Raw genomic sequence first — 23,112 nt, 5'->3', positions numbered from 1 at the left:
CGGTTAATTACGATAATAGGTTTTACATACAGTTTAGATATTAAATAAATCTATTTTTTTGCAATAAAAGGAAGATTGCTTCTTGATAGCTACATTTAATTGAGGCTGTTTTTTATGCTACCTTACAAAGATCATTTCCTAGTATTTAAACCCAGAAAGACGATACTATGTTATATACTGAACTAGTTTGTTTTTGGAAATCATTTCCTTGGACATAATTGAATGCAAGGCAATGCAATTTGAATATTTAATCAAAAGTACAGTACTTAATATGATTCCAGTATCAGTTTTACATTTAAATATTGTATCTCTAGTATTGCATCTAGTTGTTACTGTTATGATTACTAAAGTGCAAGTAACTATAGTAACTATACTTCTATACAGAAATATGTGACCCCATACAGAACGAAAAAGTGCAAATTTCTTAGACTATTTCGAATGAATACAGTATTATGTGCAAAAGTCTAGAAAACTCAGAACTACACCAACCAAAGCAGATAACCTCAGTACATATAAACCTTTAACAAGATCACCTCGCAATAAAATAAAATGACTAATGTATTAACATATGCTGGTCTCTAACCATTCTAAGGTAAACATATTTGTGTACACAAGTATGATACTAGATATCAATAGCGTGATAACTATCAATGTAATAGTACTTTTTAAGAGTTTTATCTGACAACAGTTGACAGATGAATACAATACTGTATGCAATACGTTGCCTTTCAAGTTCTGAGGATACCAATTTCAAACAATTGTCTTTAATTAAAACAATTTAATATATTATTGTCTAAGCAAGGGCATTGCAGAAAAGCAATTTCATTATTTTTGATTAGTGTTTGTTCTTTTGTAAAGACAGGATTATAGACAGTAAATATGTTTGTTTTGATGTTTCTTCTTAATCTTACTTAGAATACTTAAAAATAATACTGTGGTAGGGCAACTAAGATACTGTATGTTGTAAGCAGTGGCGTAACAGGTATGAGCGCTCACTGGCTAAACCCAGGGGGCCCTAGCTTATGGGGTCCCCTGAGCAGTGCCAAAAATCAGGCATTAAAATAAGAAAAAGCTAAAAACGCCCGAGGCCTCAAGCGTTGGAGGGCCACTTAAGGTTCTTAAACCAGGGGTCTGCGTTACGCCACTGGTTGTAAGAATGCTTAAATAATCAAAATCATCTTTGGGTAAACTCGTATAGATTTTGTCTTTATTTTATGTGTTTTAGGTTAAAAATTGTGAAAGTGAAAGAGGTAAAGTGCTATTGATTGAAATTTATATTTATACTGGGTATAGAAGGTAACTTATGATTGGGTTTAAACGATTCCTAATATTCTAGAGCTCTTTAATTACTGTATCGTTTGATAGAGCGTCAATACAAAATCATTATCAGCATGGATTTTATGCTAACATCTTCTTTATGCCTCTATGGGTAGAGTAGTACTGTATCAAAAACAACAACAAAATTACCTGACATAGAAATATCACGGTATAATATTTGTTGTTGTAGGAATAATCCTACAGATTATTATAGTGAAATACTAAAAGTAATACCTCTATGCGTTGAGCAGTACTGTATATGCGAGTAAAAAAACCCAATTATCATTTTCTTAATACTGTCAGAATTATAGCATCAATTATATTATCTGGAGATATGAACTAGTTTTATACTGTCATAAATAATATTGATTGGTGATTAAACCTTACTTAATGTCATAAGTATTACATTTGTTTCATATTCGTTTAAATGTTTCCATTTACTGTATTTTTGCATTTCTCACATTTCTGATTTCTCTTGCTGATTATGAAAATATATAAATAATATTCTTTGAATATTTTACACATTAAATATATGATAGTTTGGTCATGGATGAATGATTCTACTTACAATGTGTGTCAGATTTATTCACAGTTACATGAAGTATAAACACAAACAATTAATTTACAATTCAACCTATACAAATCATATGAATAAACAATCCAAATATATCTATATTGTTAATAAATGTTTAGACTGGATTTTTAGTAAAAATACATTTTTAGAATAAATAATCTAATGAAAAACAAAAGAGAAGCAACACAACAAACTGAGTGGCAAGTTGAGGGCGCATCAACACTGTTTGTAGACAGCGTTTGTATGTCTTCCCGGTTTGTTATTCCGATAATGACGTCGCTTCCCATTTGATTCTTGATGATAGGCTTTATTCGCTCGTTCGACTTTTGAACGTGATAGAGATTTACTAAATTGCTTTTTCTCTATGTTTCTAGCATGAACCACAGCTGCACTGTGGGACTGTTCAATACCGAGGCGGTTTGCAATTGCTGCCGCCTTTTTAGGTTGGTGGACAGTTCTTGCTCGGAGTTTATGTTTGCGGATTGGTTGACGAGAGTTTCCTACACGACAGTGCGCCTCACGTGAACTTGAACTGTGGTACACCGACATACTAGGATGTTCAATTAACAGATTTTCCATCGGGCTAGTGGCTATATGTCCCGGTGAGCCCGCATTAAAACATGGTGGAGGCGTCATAAACCAACTTTCCTCAACAGGAATTGGTATCGCATCCGCCGTATTTCCACCTTTGGAACCTTGATTTTCTTTCGAAGGTGACGAATCTCGACTAATTCTCGGACTTCTTCTCACGTCTGAAAAAAAGATAATTTTGTTAATTTTAAACTTTTCTACTAGGCAAACAAGGAACAGTGTAAACATTGCATCTGGTCTAAGAATTAACTTAAACCTTGACTTACAAGAAAAAAAAATTAATAAAAAACCACCTGTTTGAAAATGGGTCACCGTGATTAAACAAGGAAACAATGAAGATCAAAACAAAACAGTTTGGAGGGAAAATTGGAATCAATGAGTCTGTTGTAAGCTGATGAAAAGCTATTAATTTAGAATTCACAAAGCTTAAATGCATAGTTTCCAAATTAAAATTTTAAATACATTTATGTTTGAAAACTGGTAAAATTTGTTATCTGCTTAGCATTATTATTTGCTTTAAGTGTATTTATTGAACCACTGACTGTATATGTATGTATGATGAAATTGTTATGTAACATCAGAGCTTGATCTAGTGGTAAGAGGTACAGTACAGTAGATATATCAATTCACTTATAGCAGTAGGTCTATTATTATATAGATACCTTGTTAGCAGTATAGATCCCCTTTTAATAATATCCGTATTGTTATCATTTATTTGACCTAATTTCTTTTATTATTAGTATTTTGTTTATTGAATTTTTAGATGAAAATGGATAACATTGTTATTGTTATTATGTCTCTGTGATGTTTACAATTTCAAAATTGGCAAGGCACCAAGTAAACAAGCCCTCCCATCTGCTAGTATAATGATTGTTATAGACCTTCATCAGGCTATTGTATTGTATTCAAATGAGACCCATAGTCTAAAGGCCCATTTACACAGGGCAATAACGATCGACAATAAATACTGTAGATAAACATAAATTTTTGTTTGATAAAACAAAAGAAATTAGAACATTTTTCATTCTAGAACTATAGGATAATCATATATGCTGTATTTAATAAAAATATTATTTTTGAAAAACCAATCAAATGACGTCATGATCAATGAAAACAATAAAATCGTTGTATTGTAACGATATTATTGCTCTTACTAATCATGACGTCATTTGATTGGACGTGTGGAAATATTATTTTCATCAAAGGCAGCATAGATGATAATCCTCTAGTTCTAGGATGGAAACTTTTTAAAATTCTTTTGTTTTAGTTATGAAAAATGCATATTTATCTATTTATCGTCGATCGTTATCGCCCTAGTGTAAATGGGCCTTAACAACTAAACATTGTCAAAATTCATCCAGCATAGTATTTCGTACTTGAATGGCAAAAATATTGGGCTTTCCAGAATCGAATACAGCATAATTTATAATTATATATTTATTTGAACAGAACAATAATTGTGTGAAAACAGCTTTTATTATTTTATATAGAAAAAAACTCGTACAGTTGACTTGTTATGGCTCGTTTTAAGCAAGATAATACAGATTTCAATACCGAAAGAATGGTATTTTCTTGCCAACAGAAACGAGTCTATATAATTTTTTTTAAATCCCAATTTATTCAATTTCTGTGGAGAAATCTTTTTATAGCTTACTTTATGCGTCAGTATAAAGGTGGTTAAAATACACTTACTCGTAACGTCAACAAGAACCCATTCATCATCGGCTTCAGTTAGGTCCATCTGCTGGGCGTTCAACACCTCGTCACCATCGGTGGTACCGAAAAGAAAACTTGCAATTCCACTAAGCATCTTGATATGTTGTCTTTTATTATGATAGAACAATAAAACAATTGAAAAGAATAGCTTGTTTTTTATCCAAAATAGCTAGAATCGGAGAAAAATAAATATAAATAGTATTTAAAAGGAAAACATAGTGGTATCTTGTACCTAATGATTGTATCACAATAATTAAATCAAATAAGAACCTGAAACAAAATGATCTACCTTTTTAAACAGCCTTTATTAAATGTACTGTATTTTTAAAAATAGTATGAAATATCTTTATTTCATAATACACTGAAAGTGTCCATAACAAGGATCACCTTCAGTGTCAGTTCTATATATAACCTGACCTAGACATTCACAGAAAAAAAAATAAAGAGGTTTTTCCCAGGGTAGCCCATATTCCAGCTGTCAAGTTTACAGAATCTATAAATAGCCTGACATGCAATACTACACTTCCACAAAAAGTTCTTCCCAGGGTAGCATTAGACAATGAAAAAAAGAGTGGGAGATCCTAATGGAACAATGACTCAGTCACAAAGGGCACCGCACAGTTGCTTATCAGACTGTGAACACTTTACTTGCGTATTTGCAAATAATTGATAGAGAAGAGCAAAGAAAAAAGATAGTCTGCAAAAAAGTACAAACAATAAAAAAAAAAACACAATTACGCATCCAGATAATATGAGTATTAGAATTAGTATTGTCATCATTTAGATTAAAATGTTTAACAATTAAAAATTCAGATTCAAAAATTTAAATAAATAATTATAATTTTCTTGATCATTTTTTTGCATTAAACAATGTTTATCAATAAATAAATATTTGTAATCTTAGGTCTTGGGTCTTAGCTTTCGTGATCTTAGGTCTTAGGGGGTCTTAGCTTTCGTGGTCTTAGGTTTTGTGACACCCGCTAGCCAGGTCTACTTCATTTGAATTCCCTGCTCCACATTATTCTCTTATGTTTTCATATAGATCCTGGATCTACAGGAGCCATTTCTATAATTTTACTTGGAATGTTGATATTTACTATGATAAAATAGCAGTGTAATTTAAGGCACGATGTGGAAAAATACAGTGATTATTTATTAGTGGAATTTATATTTTGCTAGCAGCACATTCATTACAATGTATTGACATAATATCCATTCATCATACATCTATTGATATGATATAATAATAATAATAATACCAATCCAATGCTGGTATTCAATCATTTTATACAAAACTACTCAGGCATGACACAATTGATTTGAATGGAATTAATAATACTCTAATAACAATTTTGTTTGATGGCCATTACTTGCACAGCTAATAAATTCTTCATGCAAGCTAACGTAACGCAAGCACGGTAATGACACGTAGAGTAACAGTGATCGACACAGTTCATAGGTCAAATTGGGTATTTTAAAACTGGTGCAATGTATTGTACTTCACATAAATACAGGAGGAGGAAATCAATCGTACAAGATAATAAATTTGACAAAAACTGATATACAGTACTAACAAAAAGTGCGACTGTTACAATTACATACATTTTGTTTGATGGCCATTACGCACAGCTAATAAATTCTTCATGCAAGCTAACGTAACGCAAGGACGGTAATGACACATAGAGACCACATCAAAATAACACATACAGTAGTCTAATTAGATGGCAAAATATTTTTAGAAAAATTGGTGGCTAACCGTATCAATATTTTAACACGAGTTTCTTGGAGATGAGGTTCGGTAATTCTCTCAAACCTGTACCAAGCAATAATATAATATCTTATCGCACCTCTCCCCATTATTTAATTTAACCTAAATTTATTCATCATCACTGCAAATTGTATTGTTCTTTAAATCATTGTGTTTTTAATGGAAATTCACTAGTCATTCAGGTTGGTTGCATTGAATACAATACTACAGGTTTGATTAATCTGATCTCAATTAAAATGAAGTAATATTCCGTCAATGAATGAATAGTATATTAATCCAAGGTTGTGGTAATTGAATATCAGGAAGTTACATGCATTTTATTGTACAATAACAAATCATAGTTGTTTTTGGTGGTTTTTTGTATTGTTTTATTCTTTGCAGACAGAATTCATGACTGTTCATATCCTGGGGTCTGTAATGACTAAAATACACTTTTAGGGTTAATATAAATAAGAATACGAATACTGTATACAATTAGGTACTGTTGTACTGTACCAAATAAATAGAATTTATAAATCAGTTTAGTTCAACAAAATCAAATCGTAAATAATATTATTTTAGAAACAATATAACACATAAGAATCAAATACAAAATATGCTACCTGTTCTTTATTCTAGTTCAAGGTAAATTGGTTAGAGATTACAAAGATTATACAAACTGAAGGTTAGATTGTACAATGATTATAAAATATTTTACACAGTTTATGAGTAAATCAAACGTAACGATTGCCCTTTTGAAAGATCTTATCACCAAATAAGTTATGAAAAACATAAACAGACATTATATTGCACAATTAATAAGATAGTAAACTTTAATAAATATTTACTTAATCATGATGGATCGAATGTTAGGTATAAATATTAATAGCAGTTAATATTTTCCCAGGGTAGCAATTAAAAAGATGACAATTTTTATTTAAATTTAGCACCTGGACAAATTATCCTTTAGTTCCTTGTTTGAACTCTATTGTGTAAAATAAATACTAGCACTAGTAGTAGTCTTCTATGATTAGGTCTAGCCTAGACTTGAATCTACACCCACCTCTACTGGCCATGGCAACTCCTTACATGAACCAACTGGCAACTGTCAAAAATAAACTTTCAGTCAAAATGAAAATATCTAACTAAGACAATTACAGGTCAAGTGATGATAAACAAGAAGAAGAAAAGGAAGCTCTAATCACTTCACCAACATCAATTAATTACAAGAACCTAATTCCAAGGCTTCACAAATCTGAAACTGACAATCAGAAGAGTGAACGGCTCTAGCCTCCTCTCCTCTCAGTCTCAGTCTCTATGCGATGAAATTCCGCGCAAATTCGAGATCCGCCCAATAATGGCTGTGCTTACTATTTTGCTTAATAATTAATAATCTGACTTACCTACACACACAAAAATTATACAAAATATAAGTTTCTTCTTTCTAGATACAAATTTGAGCAAAATAATACTGCAATTTGAAGAGGGCGTTAGCGAAAATAAGAAAAACTTAGACAGTTAATTATGTCCTGACGATAAGCGTATACCGTTTGTTGACAACAAACAGCTGATTGCCAAATTTGGAAGTTATTGCGTCACAATTAGGAATGTACCATTCATCAAATAATATAGGTGTTTTATTATATTTTATAATACAGTAATGTTTTCATGAATTAAACTTGCTGCAATACTTCATTGACCACGTTTTACGTTCAATAAGTTGTTATTCATCAACTATATATTGAGCTTATATGTCATTTATTTCAACATTGTATTTCAAGTTCACCTACTAGTTAAAATATAACGATCATAACAAAGGCACATGATTCGTGCGTGTTGTTGTCATGGGTCAGAACTTACAAATTTATAAAGAAAATGAAAATGATGCAATAAATTGAATATTACTTCGTTTATTTCAAATTTCAAAGTTATTGCATATAGTTATTATTTAGTCTGGCTAATACATATTTTAATTATGTTTATACAATAGACGTAATTTACAAGAATACTGTTAAAATACAATGGTGATAAAACATAAACAATGGAAAATGTAATGACGCAAAATGGAAGCCGGAAGTGGAAACTATTCAAATATTTGACCCGGAAGATAATCATGTTCCACGTCAACCTGGGTTTTTGTGGATCGACAACGCGGCATCCAACGTTTCGTGTTAAGCCGGAGCTTAGCTTTACTGTCTCTCATTCAATTGTTTCGTTATAAATGCAATGGGAAGTTAAGACTTATTCGAATCAAACAGTTGTATTTTCAATAAAGGTGTCCGTAAATTCTAAAGAGCTTTTTTGTAAGTATTTTAGAGCTGTTGTTGTTTTCGACACACAGTGAGTGCTGTCTGTGTGGTGGTGGCGGTGCTCTCGGGAGATCGAGCATTTCGTGTATAAATCCCCTGCTTCTTGCACGATGCAGACCCACGACATGACGGATCATCATGAATAAGGGCCTCGGCCTAGCTAGCCTGCCTCTGAAATCATCGTAAATTGATAAGATTAAAATGTAAAATACATCTTGATCCCATTATACAGTAAAATGCATAGGGCCAGGCTAACTATCTGTATTAATTAGATAAAAAGAGAATTTTACATTCATAATCACATTTAATATCATAAATATTTTTATCAATTATTAATTATTTTTATGAAAATGACATGATCAACCGTGGCACGTGCATATAATTGTAATTTTTTTCCCGTCCATCTATATTGGTACAGTTGACCATGCACTAATGATGTGCCAATAAGCAAATAGCGTGCCCGACGCTTGATGGGAAGGGTTCAGGAGCAAATGTCACGACGCGCACGTACACGATTTTGTTGTTTGTATATTTATATACGCGTTGTGATGTTTGCTCCCAAACCCTTCCCATCATGCATTGTGCAATGAAGTTCCTCATGAAATCAAGCTACAGTATTTGCGATGAACCATACCATATTCACAACAGAATAAAAATAATTTGCAAATATAAAAAATCTGTAATTTTCTTTCTTTTAGACAAAAGGGGAATATAAAGAATCAAGATGCCTGTGTCAGCTGATGAACTTATTAGACTCCTGTCTGTTTTAGCAGAAGAGGAGAACCTCAGAGTGACTGTGAAAGAGACAATGAAGGCAGGAGTAATGGCAGGAACAGGTGCCACGATTGGCGGTTTGATGGGTGGACCTTTAGGAATCGCTGTTGGTAAGGGATCAATTTGATATTAAAGCTCTGTCTACACTATCATACTAGTTTGAAAAAGGTGTGATGTGCCCAAATATGGTAGTGATATGACATCATCATGTCCATATACTGTATGGAACATCACATTTTTTGTCAAAATAAGTTTGATAGAGCTTAAGACTTGTACTGAATTGTGTAGAATCATCAGCGATATACAGACGAGTAGACATTGACTGTATACACTGTACTGTGAAACAGCGGTGAATGCGAAGTAGAGGGTTAAGAATGTTTAAATCCATACTGCAAGAATACAGTGCATAGATTATGTAACACTAAACATTTGATGACATATTTTTCATGTTTACAAACCTGACAAGTCTCGCACACATTTTCACATCTTATGATTTACAGTACTTCATAAGTTTCAAATACAATTTTTCCAAGCAACAGTAATACTGTAGGTGCCTTTGATTTAAATTTAAGATACCTGTACAAAGAAAATAATCGTTAGGATGGGTGCCAACAGGCAGGCTGTAAGGTCCTGCTAAAGTACATCTATGAGGATACAGTAGGATGCTCAAGTTGAGTGACCATTACCACTGTCCCTGTGACCCATGATTTTATGATGTTGATTATGAATTTACTATGGTATTTTCTATTTAATAATAACTTGGTATAATATAATTTTTTATCTTTAAAAAAATGAATTATACGCAGGTCTTGATAGTGTCTGGACATGAGATAATTCTTCCTCATTCACTTTCAATTACTGTAGACTTTCCAATAGATCTGTCAATCAATGGTCAAACAAGTGACCTTATAAAAGTATATTTTCGTTTCCTGACTTTAGAGGTCATTTGACCATATTGTACAGTTACGATTGAGTTCTATGAAATTACTTCTCTGATGCTGGTTTCTAGGCTGGTCCTGTACATTACTAAATAGGCCTTGAAATATGTAGTGCACTGTACATCAATTGCTTCATTTAGTCTTTTTAAAAATTGCGCTAAGGGTAGTAAGTGTCGCTACGTTTACATGTCTCTCTTTCTGATGCATGCTGGTCTTCCTTTCAGGTGGAACATGTGGTAGTTTGGTAGCCGCTTATATGACCAATGGCAAATTTAAATCTGTGCCACAAATATTGCAGGAGATGAGTCCAGAACAGAAAGAGAGACTATATAATCATTATCAAATAATATTCCAAGGGCTGGATTACAACGATGTATTTGAGCTCCAAAAGCTAATCAGTGGAGACACTGACGTTAGAGGGCGTGTTGTTGAGGGCTTGACAAACTATCTGCAAAATGAACTGAACATGTCTATTCTCACCCAACAGTAACTGAACTCCTCCGAATATATTAATTACTCAGAAAAGAAATAAGTCTATTTCGTGCCTAAGACCTTACCTGGACGCTACAATAATTTAGGACGCTATCAGTAACATAGGAATGCAATATTTGTTTAGTAACTTTACTTTGGACACCCACCATTGATGCTTTTTTGTACTGTGCATTACATATATCGAGCAGTTTATAGTTATTCTGAGATGATTCACTTGAATCCCATTTAAAATTCAGAATTTCAAAATCCTTTTTTTAATAATGTAGAAATAATAGTAAACTCAAGCTTACAGTATAGTAAGATACTGTTTATTCTATAACAGTATAAATTCTGTTTCTTTCTGTAAGAATTGGGAAAGGAACTGGTTTTCAAATAATATTCTGCAGTGGTATAAAATACATTTACTCAATGTTTTTATTGGGAATGGGAGTGTATAGACTACTGTAATACTGTACCCTTCCACAAACTCAACTCAGTAGATAGAAGTGTTACATGTACACTTATTTCCAGATATCATTTTCAGCATTTGTTTTTCAGCAATAAATTGTGTTAATGGTATACAGTATTATTGTAATTGGCAATGATTAGAATTACTGTATTTCAAATGCTAGCGAGATTGAATAGTTTATTTTTAAGTTCAATAAGTAATTAATGGAGTAGTTAAAATAACTACAGTAACTTATAAATGTCAAAATAGGATTATTAACAGTATTTAATGCAATATTGACATTTTAGTAAGTCAGTATCAGTTTTTGTTATTTCTATACTTTGACTTCTATAAATTATGAAATTTAATTTATGAACCTTAATTTTGATTTTATATAAAATTTGTTTAAGATTTTTAAATCATGTTTATATACATTAAACATTTTGTATACTTTATCTGGCAGTGTCAGTCTTTATTTGTTATTTTTGGAAGTTCACTAAAATAATATGAACATTCTACACAGAATTCTAATTGCACAACATCTGCCATTTTATAACATGCAAATTTTTAACATCTGCCAATTTTATTTATTAATTACAGGTAGCATGATTGGTGCTGGCTATGCCAAATGGAAAGTTGGCGGAAAGACACGAAAAGTGTCGGAGGTGCTAACAGAACTTGATTCAGACAAGCGCCACCAACTGCACATATCATTTCAGGATGTACTGGATCAGTATCCCGACGCAGACTTCTCCATTCTGATGCGCCAGTTGACAGAAGATGGTGAATTACGCGCAAAACTGTCGGAAAGAACGAAAAAATATATAAAGGAAGATATGAAGTTAGTCATGGAAGAGAACCATAAACAAAGAGGAAAAGCAGAGTAAATTTTGTAATGAAAGTGAGATATTATATACTGTACAAAGGATATGTAATCTTTAACAAAAGGTATATAACTTTTCAAAAGTAAACAATGCTTTGTTGTTATGGAGATGATTACCAAGCAGTGTGTTGTATGTGTTAAGCTTTGTCTACACATCAAACTTTATGTGATGTGGCCATGTATAGAGACAATTATGCCGTATTAACTACCATATTTGGGAACATCACATTTTTTGTCACATAAAGTTTGATAGTGTAGAAACAAGCCTGTTAAATATTAACTACATGAGTTACGCAATATATAACACTTTTGTCCAATAGCTTTGTTATAAAAAAAGCTAAACCAAAACATTTACAATGCAAAAGTAAAGCAAGGAGTAGGTATAAAATTGTTTTCAGCTCTGTCTACACTATCAAACTAGTGATATGCCCAAATATGATAGTGATATGCCCAAATATGATAGTGATAAGCCCAAATATGGTAGTGATATGACATCATCATGTCTACAGGTATATGAGCACATCACATTTTTTTTCACATAAAATTTGATAGTGTAGACAGAGCTTTAGGCCTTAATGGGTAAAGTGACCAAAGTTTGCTTAGTTTTCCATTTTGAGGGCACTATTGGTATAAACAAAACATGCTGATTACAATATTCTGTATGTGAATGCTTACTATATTTTGAATGGTGCTTTATTATTAAGTAGTACATAGTTTAAGTAGTGTAGTTTTCGTAGAGATTTCATTTTGTTTTTCCATTCTATTTCTTTTTGATCACCCAAATTCTCAGTAAACTGAACTGTATCTCAATTTGTTCAGTGTCTTATATCCCATGATACAGTGTCACATGCTAGTCACATGTTACAACTGTATCTTGGGAATTATTTTTAAGGTTAAGTTAATGTAAAAACAATGTCATAAAATGTATTAGAAATGTAGAATTTTAGCCTAAATATAGATATAAAGCCATAAGGTACTGTATATTTATTGATAGGCTTTTTCCATTTTTTGGTGAAAAGCATTGCCACAGATTATTAATTAATACTATCAATGTGATACTAATTTAATATTTAAGTACAGTACTTAACTATAAAAAAGCACAACATTTAGAACTGCCAATCAGATTGAAAAGCAACAATGAATAAACATTGAATGATTTATTGTTACATAAAAAAGGTATTCAAGTACAAACATACTTTACCATTGGTTTGTCCATTCCCACATGTAAAAAAAGAGGAATTCAGATCTAGAAATTCATGGCCAATCAGAAATGTGCATATGTACAGTATGTGAGCTATCACGTACTAAACTTAATTTTGTCACAAAGATTTATATTTAACAATAAGCAAATGATTATAGAATAGAATTTGTCTTTTTTTGTGACCATCCTACTGTACTGTACCCACCAGCCTTAATTAAAATACATGTTTAATGTAAATGTTATGTAATTACATACTTTAAAAAACATTTTTTTCTTAACACATCTATGCATTATTTGTAAATAAGGTTGTTTGTACATGATCTAGTGAATTATTACAATTATTCTTGTGTCATTTTCATATTTTAGGTTGTCTGTGATATCTCCATTGTTAAAATGTTTGCAAAAGAAAATTATTACAATGTGAAGTACCCATGCATTAACATTTAGCCCAAATGTACTTAGGTTTGTCACCAGTTTCAACCTGACTCATTTTTCACAGTGATAACCCAGTGGTTTGAACAGAGATTGTTCCCTTTTCTTGTGGCTACTGTACATCTCTGTGTCATAAAACAAGAATGAACTCTTGATGTTGCATGGGTTCAATGAAGTGTTTATTGAATATCATGTGACCCACAATCCTCCAATCAAATGACCGGGATTTACTTAAATGTTATATAAAATTAATTATTGTATTCATTGCAAAATAACTCATCATAATCAATGTTTTTTTTAGTGTAACTAGTAAAAATGTGGTTAAGGGTGAAGTTTCTGCAAACCAAAGAATCTATTTTTCTAAATAATATACTATAAACATTTTATTATATTTTTATCATCAATCCATGTACAACTTACTTTATTAAAGTAGTCTTACAAAACAGGGTCAGTTTTGAAAAACAAATACAAGGTAAAAGTAAGGCAAAATTTACAAAACTACAATATTTTTCAAAACTATATTTATGTGATTATTATTTATTGTTGTCTCTTGCCAAAATATTCTCCTAATAAAAATATTATGTTCGTGTAAATGAAAAACTGACATTGAGTACATAGTTTTGTAGTGGCGATGGTAGTGTACTGAATCCAGTATGACTTGAGGTGGGGTACTCATGTACAGTATGTATTTTGGCATTTTTAAATGTAGGCTAACGTGGTGACAAAATTACTGTACAAGTTAACAGCAACTGACCACTAATAGGATCGCCTGTACATTATTTTTCATTTCTCTATAATAAAGTTCATTATTATGGGCAGTGTGTTACAATATCTATCTGTTATAACAATTATTAAAAGTATATTAAAGTCAAAATTGTCTTAATATTCGTTATTTTTCCAGCACGGCATCATCCTGGGTGTGCAAATGCATGTGTGGGTGTCAGGGCCGTAACCACCAGTACGGTTGGTAAGGTTACACTTTTTGGGAGAAGCTTTTGACAACCCTGCCTGCACAGGGATTGCCTCCTCTTGCGGCAACCGCAGCATTTTCTTGTGGCTGCAGCACTGGGTGTTTGATACGATCAAACTTTACAAGAAAAAAAAAGGTGATATGCCCATATATGGACATGATGTCATATCACTACCATATTTGTGCACATCACACTTTTTTTGTCAAACTAGTTTGATAGTGCAGACAGAGAGCTTTAAAACAAACACCAATCAATCATAACTCATGTACTTTTCATAAATTTAATCAAAGAAATTCACCTTATTAAATAAATCCAAGAGAAAAAAAATGTTTACTTTTTCAACAGTAAACAAATTATTGCATACACAGTATATTACTACAGTACTTACATACTATAATATATGCTCTTGTATATTTATTGTGCAAGACAACTGATAATTATCATGTTTAAAACCAAAAATTAAACAATTTTTGTTGAATTCTTCTTTGCATATATCTCATATAAACCAAATATTAAATTCAATATATAGAATAAATTATAATGAAAATAAAAAATCTCTAAACCACCTATCGCTGAAATACTATAAAATAATAAATTCTTTTAAAATTAAATTACAAAAAAAAAACATTCAGAAAAATTAGGGATACAATACACCTTTACTTTAATAATTTGTATTTTGGAAGTGGCACTATATAAATGTTTTTTTAAATTAAAATTTGGTTATTTAACATTATTAGATTTTTGAAATATATTATGTACTGGTGAAATTTCATAAAAATGTTTTAATTTAATGAATAACTTTCAAGAAAATTGCTGGTACATCCACCTAAAAAAAATTGATTACTTATTAAAGTGAGTAACTGGTATTTTTCAATACCTTGCCTATTGCTGATTCGGCCTATACCATCAATATCCCTGGTGTCAGAGATCGCAAGTTTGAATATCCTTGGCAAATGTTCTAGGATAGTGATTCTTAAGACTGATTTGACCTGTTTAGAAAATCAATATTATTTCTACACAATTTATTTTTCAACAGTTGGAAACGGAACCAGCCTCATAAAATAAACAGCATTAGTATTGCTACAGGAATTGTTATTTCTTTAATTGTAATACAGAGTAATCCTTTTCAATATTTAGTAGAGATTTAAAAACTAATTTGATTTCATGATCAACATCTCAGAAATTTTGTGTCCGCTTTTTGATTATTCTGATTCAAACGATTCACTTATTCTGGCATACAGTTTATTTTTAGAACGGAATGGTTTTGTTCGGCAACGACACGCACATTGGAAGCATAAGAGAAATATATTGCACAGGATACTGACGGCAGCGATGCACGTCATCGTGACAAATCCAATGAATAGTTCTTTTTCTTTGTCATTGGTTGTTACTGGTGTAATACCTTTCGTTTCGGTGACTTCATCTGCCATACATTTTGCAGCTGTGAAAAAGAACAACAATTTGTACAATCACAACAGGTTCTCTGCCATTAGTGGTGGATCACCTAATATAATTATAATAACTTATATTTTAATGTTATCTATAGACAATAAGATTTATAAAGCATACATATTTACAAAGTGCTCAAGGCGCTGAAATATTTGTTATCACAGGGTTACCTAATTTGGATAATGTCCATAAATAATAGTGTTTAATAAAATCTAACTCCTGATTTACCAAGTAACACACTTTAACCAAATAATAACAAAAAACCAACTCTGCTAAAGCGCTGTCTACACTCAAAATATGACCAAAAAAAATGTGATGTGCCCATATATGGACATGTTGATGTCATATCACTACCATATTTGGCCATATCACACTTTTTTGATAGTGTAGACAGAGCTTAATTAAGAGTAATTTTTACTGATGATTTTTTGAAACACTTACTTTGTAAAAGGTAGATGCTGTTTGTATTATTCTTAGATACATCACAGTTACCGGTCACATGATGGCAAAAGCAGGATTGACCAGGACAGTAACAGGTCTCAAGGCAATCTTGGCCATAGAATCCAACTGGACACACTGCAAAGTAATAAAAAGATACTCCTCATAGAATATTTACTATAATTTACTGAGCTTGTGCAAATTTTCTGCCATAATACTACAGTTAGTCCACTAATATTAATCTGTGTTACTTTTGTTTAAACGCAGCTAAAGACTTTTTTTTATATAACAATTTGCCATTTTCTGATTTACTTCATTAATAATAATAATAATAATTCTGTACAGTGCATTAACAGCCTAACAAGGGGCTATAAAATAAATGACTATTATAATTATTGTGGGACAAAAAAATTATTAAAGTTTGTTTACCTTCATCACAGAAAACACCACGGTAGCCAGGAAGGCAGCTACATGCTCCTGAGCTGACATTACAAATGGCTCCATTCTGACACTGGCAGGTTCCTTCACAGTTGACGCCATAGTGACCCATAGCGCAAACAAATATACAAAATGGTGGTTCCCAACCAGCTTCACATACACAGCCATCTAAAAAATAATAATAATAATAGGATATTAACAAGCTAGTGTGCTTAAACACCATGTCCCAAGAAAAAACATTATTTTAAAGACTTTTTAGTGAGCTAAATGTGATAGATCTGTTCTTTGGTTGTATGCACAATAACTCACTTGTGACCCCAAGGCTGGGACGTCAACAAGCCAGTGTTCCTAAATATCTATGTAAGAGAATTTACAAGAACATTTCCCAGTGAGCTAAATATGTAGAGCTGTTCTTTGGTTGTGAACCCCAGCAAGCTACTGCAAATGTGGTACAACTGTTTGGACATAATTATGCGCAATGAATAATTCATGAGGCAAATACAATCACAGATTAAACATTCACAAAACATAGAAATAACTCACCATTTGTACATTTGCCATGTTCTCCACAATTAGTACTACCACAAAACAACTCATCACACCTTGCTCCTTTCCAGTTGTCATGACAATGACATGTTCCTAGTATACAATCTCCATGGTTACTACAATTCTCAGGTTGGCATTCTGGTTCATGAGCACATATTATCGTCGAAACCTGACGAGCACAATTATATTCTCGATCGGTACTGTAGTAATACAAATGTTTAATAATGGTTAAATATCATTTTATGTTACATAACAATACAAGAATGAATCGCAACAATGTTTTCCACAAAGATGCAAACCCACCACAATTAATTTTACCAATCACAACCGGATGGATCATCCAAACTGTCTCTTGTGATTGGTCAACTCACTTACATTGCTTGTAAGATCAGAAAGTTCATTGTTTAACTACAAAACATTAGCCTAAGACAACCTAGGCAGGTGTACGGCTTTCGCTCTCTGCCGGTGAAATCAATTATTGTTTGTCCACTGCACAGTAACAATTTGTTTGTTACATTTTATTTTCATTTGTTCCTTTTTTAAACCTTATAATTACGTTTCAACGTTGTTAAAGATTATGTTTCTATATTTTCTGCAATTGAAGGAAATAAATGTTTACTTTGATTTGATACGTAGATGTAGGGTAATTACTAGGATAATTATTGTATAGATGTTTGGTTCTGTTTAATCTTCACGTTTTGTATTTTATTGTTGGATGATGTTATGCTTTGGAGATCCACTTGATAGTTTGATTTAATTCGCTTTTGGGAATCCTGTCTCTCTCTAGTGTTTGTTATTTTTTGTTATATGTGAGACGTAAAATAAATGAAATGAAAAAAGGGTCTTTTTGTTATCCAATAAGAAGCATTCTAATATAGACATTCAGTTTGACATTCTACGTTATGTTATAAATCTACTCGTAGCACTCACTGCACTTCTAGTTTGCTAATTTTTTTAATTTTTTAAAGTTGCCTTGTTGAATAATAATTGCTGACAAACAATTTCTGGGTTTATTAACAATTACCATGTGTCTGTTGGGTAGTCTACAACAGTTCCATTAATCACATACGTTGCCGATCCTCCACCATCTAGATTGATAGCATCTACTACACCTAACTCCTTCAAGAACTCTGCCATCATCCTTAAGTTTACTCTGAGAACAAAATATTTATGCACTATTAAGCTGTCTACACTATCAAACTTTATGTGACAAAAAAATGTGTGTCTACACTATCAAACTGGTTTGAAAAAAGTGTGATGTGCCCAAATATGGTAGTGATATGCTTAAATATTGTAGTGATATGATATCATCATTTCCATACATGGGCACATTACATTTTTTTGTCACATTAAGTTTGATTGTGATGACAGAGCTTAAGTTATAATATTTGACCCAAGTAAATTTCATTAACAACATTTTTTTTCAATTTGAAATTGTATTTCAATAAATTCTTTAAATTAATAGGGAGGTTTCGCAACCTTACGAATACGATAACGACAACGGATACGTCACGCATTTGTGAAACTTTTGAGCTGATCCCCATTTCATAGTCGTAAGCGTATTCGTGTTGAATATCACCAGTCATATTCGTAACTACAAAACGAGTATAGTTTTTGATCTATTTTGCACATTTTGCATTTGAATCAGGAATGATTCATAATTATAATATAATTATCGATTATTGAAAGTAATTTACTAAAGTAATTTACTAAAATGCCAGGTCAATTTTGATAAATAGCAGTTTTTAAAGTCCTCACTCGCTTTGATGTTACGCTAGGCCTAGGCAGCCAAGCACGAAGCAACACGTATCGCTCAAATTTACCGCAGTCATATTTTGGACGGCGCCCTCAATATTTCGTTGCCATGCGAAACAGATTTTTACTGGCTTACGAAAAACGAATACGTGTGTGTGACATATCCGTTTTCGTTATCGTATTTGTAAGATTGCGAAACCTCTCAAATAAACAAAAGCAAATGACTAACATTAAACTAGATATTCTTACCCAAATTTGCGTGTTTGTCCATCAATATTTACAAGTACAACCCTGCCCTCTGCATCACTTCCTATCGCTGTTCTCGCCGACACAACTTCAAAGAACTCCTTTGCCGAGCCTGTTATAATAATGAAAATACACAACTAAGTTCAACTAGATTTGAACTCATCACTATGGATGAGTTAGGTTATCCGCCGCGCAAACGCCATGTGCAGGTCATACGCTAGAACATTGCACACAGAAATAACGATTATGCCATTGTGACCTGAAAAAAATACAACTTTAGTGTGCCCTCTATTTTGTGTCACGTCTAAGTATATAAACTATATACTGTATACGTACTACATACAGTGCAGAATAGGTGAAAATAACGGGACCCGCATTTTTATCCATTTTCTAACATGACGACGTCATCAAAATAAAACACGTAGATAGCAATTTTTTAAAATATTAACATGTTGAAGAAATTTGGATATGTAAAATATGGATGTGCGCTCTTTTTAATGTCATGAACTATAATGAAAAATATGAAATTACGACTTTTATAATTGAACAGATCAGATGCGCATAATTTTTACATGAATTCGTATCTACAATTCAACAGCTTCCAGAAAACGTTTTAATCACGAGTATCACTTTACTTCCTCTCTCAAATTAGGAATCTGTGTCTGTATTCACCATTTACACAATCTGTCATCCAAGTGAATATCACTTAAGAGAAATGATTTACTTAAGTGTTAAATAAATATTTTCTTTTTAAAAAGTGAATACCATCCTAAATTATTTATTCAAATCACTAAGTGAAACCAGTACGGTTGGTAAGGTATCAACCTGACCACTTTTCACAGAGGTCTTTAACAACCATGTGAACTGCACAGGGGATTGTTCCCTTTTCTTCTGACAACCGCACCACTTTATTTCCTGTGGCTACATCACTGGAAATACTTAGTAAAAAGAATGTAATAGAATATAGCACATTAGTTTCTAGTTGTAACTTACCCGTTTCTTCTGTCTCATCGCACTCTACTTTTATGCTCTCATCAACATACACCTCACCATTTCTGAGAAGCCATCCAACCCCTCCGACTAATTGTATAAAGGGATTAGTTGTATTTTCAACATCCTCTTCAGATAAATATCTGAAAAATATATATGCACCATAATAAAGTTATTATCTTTGACTCAATTACTTATTTAATTGTCAAGGTGTTATTTCTCAACTAGCTTGAGACACGAATAGTAACAAATGGGCCATTTTTTTAATTTAAGAATTTGGGGCTGTTCTTATACAGATTATTAAATTCATTTATTTTATTTGAATACAGGAAAACATAATAATAGGCCTGAACAACAATGAACATGTTTTCTGTTTACCTTAAAGCTCTGTCTACACCGTCAGACTTTATGTGAAAACAAAAATGTGATATGGACATGATGATGTCATATTACTAGCGTATTTTGGCACATCACCACAATATTTTGCCACATCGCACTTTTAATACACCCATTATTATACTCTTTTTTCATATTTATACTATAAGAGAGATAGTTTGTACATTTGATACCTTTTTAATATTACAGTATATGCATTCACATTCATTTGAACAGATCCAGGGAAGGGGGTTAAGGCTTGGTGACTAACCAGGGATGATTATTTACAATTCTCCACAATAAATACAAAAATCAATCATTTGTTTGTTTCATACCCAAATACTAAAGAACCATCTTGTTTTATACCAAAATGTGCATTTTGTATACCGTTGGAATTTTTCACCCTGCGGCCTCCACTCACAATATTACCTAGGCATTCACCAGTGTGTGTGTTAAAGAAACCGGCATTCATCGACACAATACACTTTCTTTGTTCAGAAGACTTTAAAACCGTTGCTCGACGGTTACCGCCGCAGCCCCCATTTTCAAGCGGCTCTAATACCGATAAAGTCCGACTAGGATTATTAATAAAGGTTATATGTCCTCCAGATGTACGCTTCTCATAAATTGAGGTCTGAAAGTCTCTGACAAAACGTTTTGTTGTTGTTATTGGAAGCGTAATTGTGCTACTGTTTTGTCCATGTGATGGGATGATTGTGTGGGTGACATTTCCATATTTTACTGGTTGACAATCTCGCACTTCCCGGTGTAACTTTTTTGGGTTGTGCTCACCAAGTTTGTAAGGCGATAATACATCAACCATTATTTGAGAGCTGAAACAAAAAATGCATTATTATTAAAAAAAAACAAATTATTTAATTTCCAACAATTTTATTAGAATGTGCAGTACTACAACAAATAGTTGCGGTAAATACTATACTATAATATAACCTAACAATGTTCTCGGTGCAGTGATGTGACAAATATTTCAGTTCAATCTTTAGAAACAATAACACTATTATAGAATAGGGACGAACTTGACCAAGGCCTAGACTACAGAAAAGATTTGGGACCGAGGTGACGTGTGGTGAGCCATTCCAATTCAATCAATTCGAGCTGGTCGGGACCAGAGTGGTGGGTGCCTAGCTTTTTAGTTAGGCCCAACAACAAGGCCTGCGGAATTACCACACTTTAAAACATACTATACCCCATTTCTTCTCCATTGCACATCCATAGCCAATGGGTAATAAATATGTAAAGTTCCCATCGCATATCCATATGGAAACTCTCTTTTTTGTCACCTAGGCCTAGGAAGAGGAGTACTCATTTTCACATGACCACTTCCATGTTTTGTACGTAGTGTGTGTGGAGCGCCAATTATGCCTTTATTTACTTCAGAAATAGAAATAGTACTACGGTAACTGGTCTAGTCCAGTGGATCAAATTTGTCACCGGTGGAGCACAGTGATATAAAATAGAAATAATGTTTTATATGGGCTCTTGTAAAGCCAATGTTAATAAAGTACAAGTTCTTCAGAACCTAGCTCTCCGTATTCTCAGAAATCTCTCACCAAGAACAGATACATCCAATGTTCTTTCATATACTGATATATTAAATGTAGGAAAAAAAGGACTCGTTACCAACTAGGTTGCCTCGCATTTAATGTCATAAAACAACATAGCTCCAACCTACTTGAACGACAAATGCAACAAGAATTTTTTTTTTTTGCTGTTCCTCGTCCTAAGACTGAAACTTACAAGCGTAGCTTTGACTAGCCCCAACCTTACTTAATAATCTCCTGTCCTTTATTCGGCATGCAATCTACGTGTATTTTAAACAATATCTTATCCATGGAGATCCATGTCCTAAATTTAACTAATTTTGCCTGTATTTTAAAATTGTACATAAAATTAGCATGTTGAGCCTTTGTGTATATATTGAATTCTCATTTGTATTATTGTATTGCATTATTGCATATTGTAAATTGTTTTGTATTTTTTATCTGTAATGTAAATTTTTTATATAATGTGCTACAATAATTTCAGACTTGTTCTGCTTTTTGTAATGTTTTATATACCGGAATAAAAAAAAAAAAATAAATAAAATTATATTTTAATATTTGAGTTTTGAATTTTATGAAATCTGGAAATTTTATCACAATTCTTATATTTCAAGTAGTTTTTTTTATTTGTTTATGATAATGTATTTTTACTGTTTGTATTGTATTGTATTGTAGAGGGCGCCAATGATCAGCTTTGCTGGATAGGCTACCCCCATGAAACATGGTTCAATAAAAACAATATGAAATGAAATATAATTCTACAGGACCAGCCCTAATAATTTAGAAAAAAAAATGGAGTTCCAGGTTCCCGGAATTGGAATATAAGTCTCCATCCTAAATTAACTTGACTCTCTAAATGTCTTTTTCAAATTAAAAGAAAAACGTTTTATATATTTATTTTAAAAGAAATCCGTACAGATTCGAACCCCAGCTAGTAGAGC

At 32.3% G+C, this 23,112-nt stretch overlaps 3 protein-coding genes across 5 annotated transcripts; 1 reads left to right on the top strand and 2 right to left on the bottom strand.

Annotated features, from left to right (window-relative positions):
• Window positions 1-1,875: 1,875 nt before the first annotated feature.
• On the bottom strand, window positions 1,876-7,491 carry LOC140056306 (uncharacterized). 2 transcript variants are annotated; one of them, XM_072101632.1, is made up of 3 exons: window positions 7,349-7,491; window positions 4,175-4,367; window positions 1,876-2,643 (listed from the first exon to the last, which is right to left on the bottom strand). In XM_072101632.1, the coding sequence occupies exons 2-3, from the start codon at window positions 4,290-4,292 to the stop codon at window positions 2,108-2,110; spliced, it is 654 nt and encodes a 217-aa protein (XP_071957733.1). In that variant the 5' UTR covers window positions 4,293-4,367; window positions 7,349-7,491; the 3' UTR covers window positions 1,876-2,107. The 2 variants fall into 2 exon arrangements, with proteins under 2 accessions (XP_071957733.1, XP_071957734.1); XM_072101633.1 differs by having other exon boundaries at window positions 4,175-4,305.
• Window positions 7,492-8,061: 570 nt separating this feature from the next.
• LOC140057794 (protein C19orf12 homolog) lies at window positions 8,062-14,264 on the top strand. 2 transcript variants are annotated; one of them, XM_072103535.1, is made up of 3 exons: window positions 8,062-8,248; window positions 8,953-9,138; window positions 10,191-11,162. In XM_072103535.1, the coding sequence occupies exons 2-3, from the start codon at window positions 8,979-8,981 to the stop codon at window positions 10,454-10,456; spliced, it is 426 nt and encodes a 141-aa protein (XP_071959636.1). In that variant the 5' UTR covers window positions 8,062-8,248; window positions 8,953-8,978; the 3' UTR covers window positions 10,457-11,162. The 2 variants fall into 2 exon arrangements, with proteins under 2 accessions (XP_071959636.1, XP_071959635.1); XM_072103534.1 differs by lacking the exon at window positions 10,191-11,162 and adding an exon at window positions 11,486-14,264 and having other exon boundaries at window positions 8,065-8,248.
• Window positions 14,265-14,777: 513 nt separating this feature from the next.
• Window positions 14,778-21,958, bottom strand: LOC140056209 (N-acetylglucosamine-1-phosphodiester alpha-N-acetylglucosaminidase-like). Its single transcript, XM_072101504.1, has 9 exons — window positions 21,817-21,958; window positions 20,945-21,442; window positions 20,238-20,377; window positions 19,248-19,356; window positions 18,268-18,396; window positions 17,241-17,443; window positions 16,689-16,865; window positions 16,263-16,397; window positions 14,778-15,813 (listed from the first exon to the last, which is right to left on the bottom strand). Exons 1-9 carry the CDS (start codon window positions 21,885-21,887, stop codon window positions 15,575-15,577), a joined length of 1,701 nt encoding a protein of 566 aa, XP_071957605.1. The 5' UTR covers window positions 21,888-21,958; the 3' UTR covers window positions 14,778-15,574.
• Window positions 21,959-23,112: the final 1,154 nt, after the last annotated feature.

Source organism: Antedon mediterranea, chromosome 8, assembly GCF_964355755.1.
Source record: "Antedon mediterranea chromosome 8, ecAntMedi1.1, whole genome shotgun sequence".
NCBI lineage: Eukaryota > Metazoa > Echinodermata > Crinoidea > Comatulida > Antedonidae > Antedon > Antedon mediterranea.
The sequence above is the reverse complement of the archived record's forward strand: the minus strand, read 5'-3'. Positions and strand labels throughout refer to the sequence as shown.

Coding starts and splice junctions, on each gene's coding strand:
- LOC140056209 (XM_072101504.1), bottom strand. CDS start 21,887: ATGGATATGCGATGGGAACTTTACATATTTATTACCCATTGGCTATGG. Junction 19,357..20,237: donor CGATGAGACAGAAGAAACGG/GTAAGTTACAAC, acceptor TTATTATAACAG/GCTCGGCAAAGGAGTTCTTT. Junction 18,397..19,247: donor GGACAAACACGCAAATTTGG/GTAAGAATATCT, acceptor TTTTGTTCTCAG/AGTAAACTTAAGGATGATGG.
- LOC140056306 (XM_072101632.1), bottom strand. CDS start 4,292: ATGCTTAGTGGAATTGCAAGTTTTCTTTTCGGTACCACCGATGGTGAC. Junction 2,644..4,174: donor GGTTCTTGTTGACGTTACGA/GTAAGTGTATTT, acceptor TCTTTTTTTCAG/ACGTGAGAAGAAGTCCGAGA.
- LOC140057794 (XM_072103534.1), top strand. CDS start 8,979: ATGCCTGTGTCAGCTGATGAACTTATTAGACTCCTGTCTGTTTTAGCA. Junction 9,139..11,485: donor ACCTTTAGGAATCGCTGTTG/GTAAGGGATCAA, acceptor TATTAATTACAG/GTAGCATGATTGGTGCTGGC.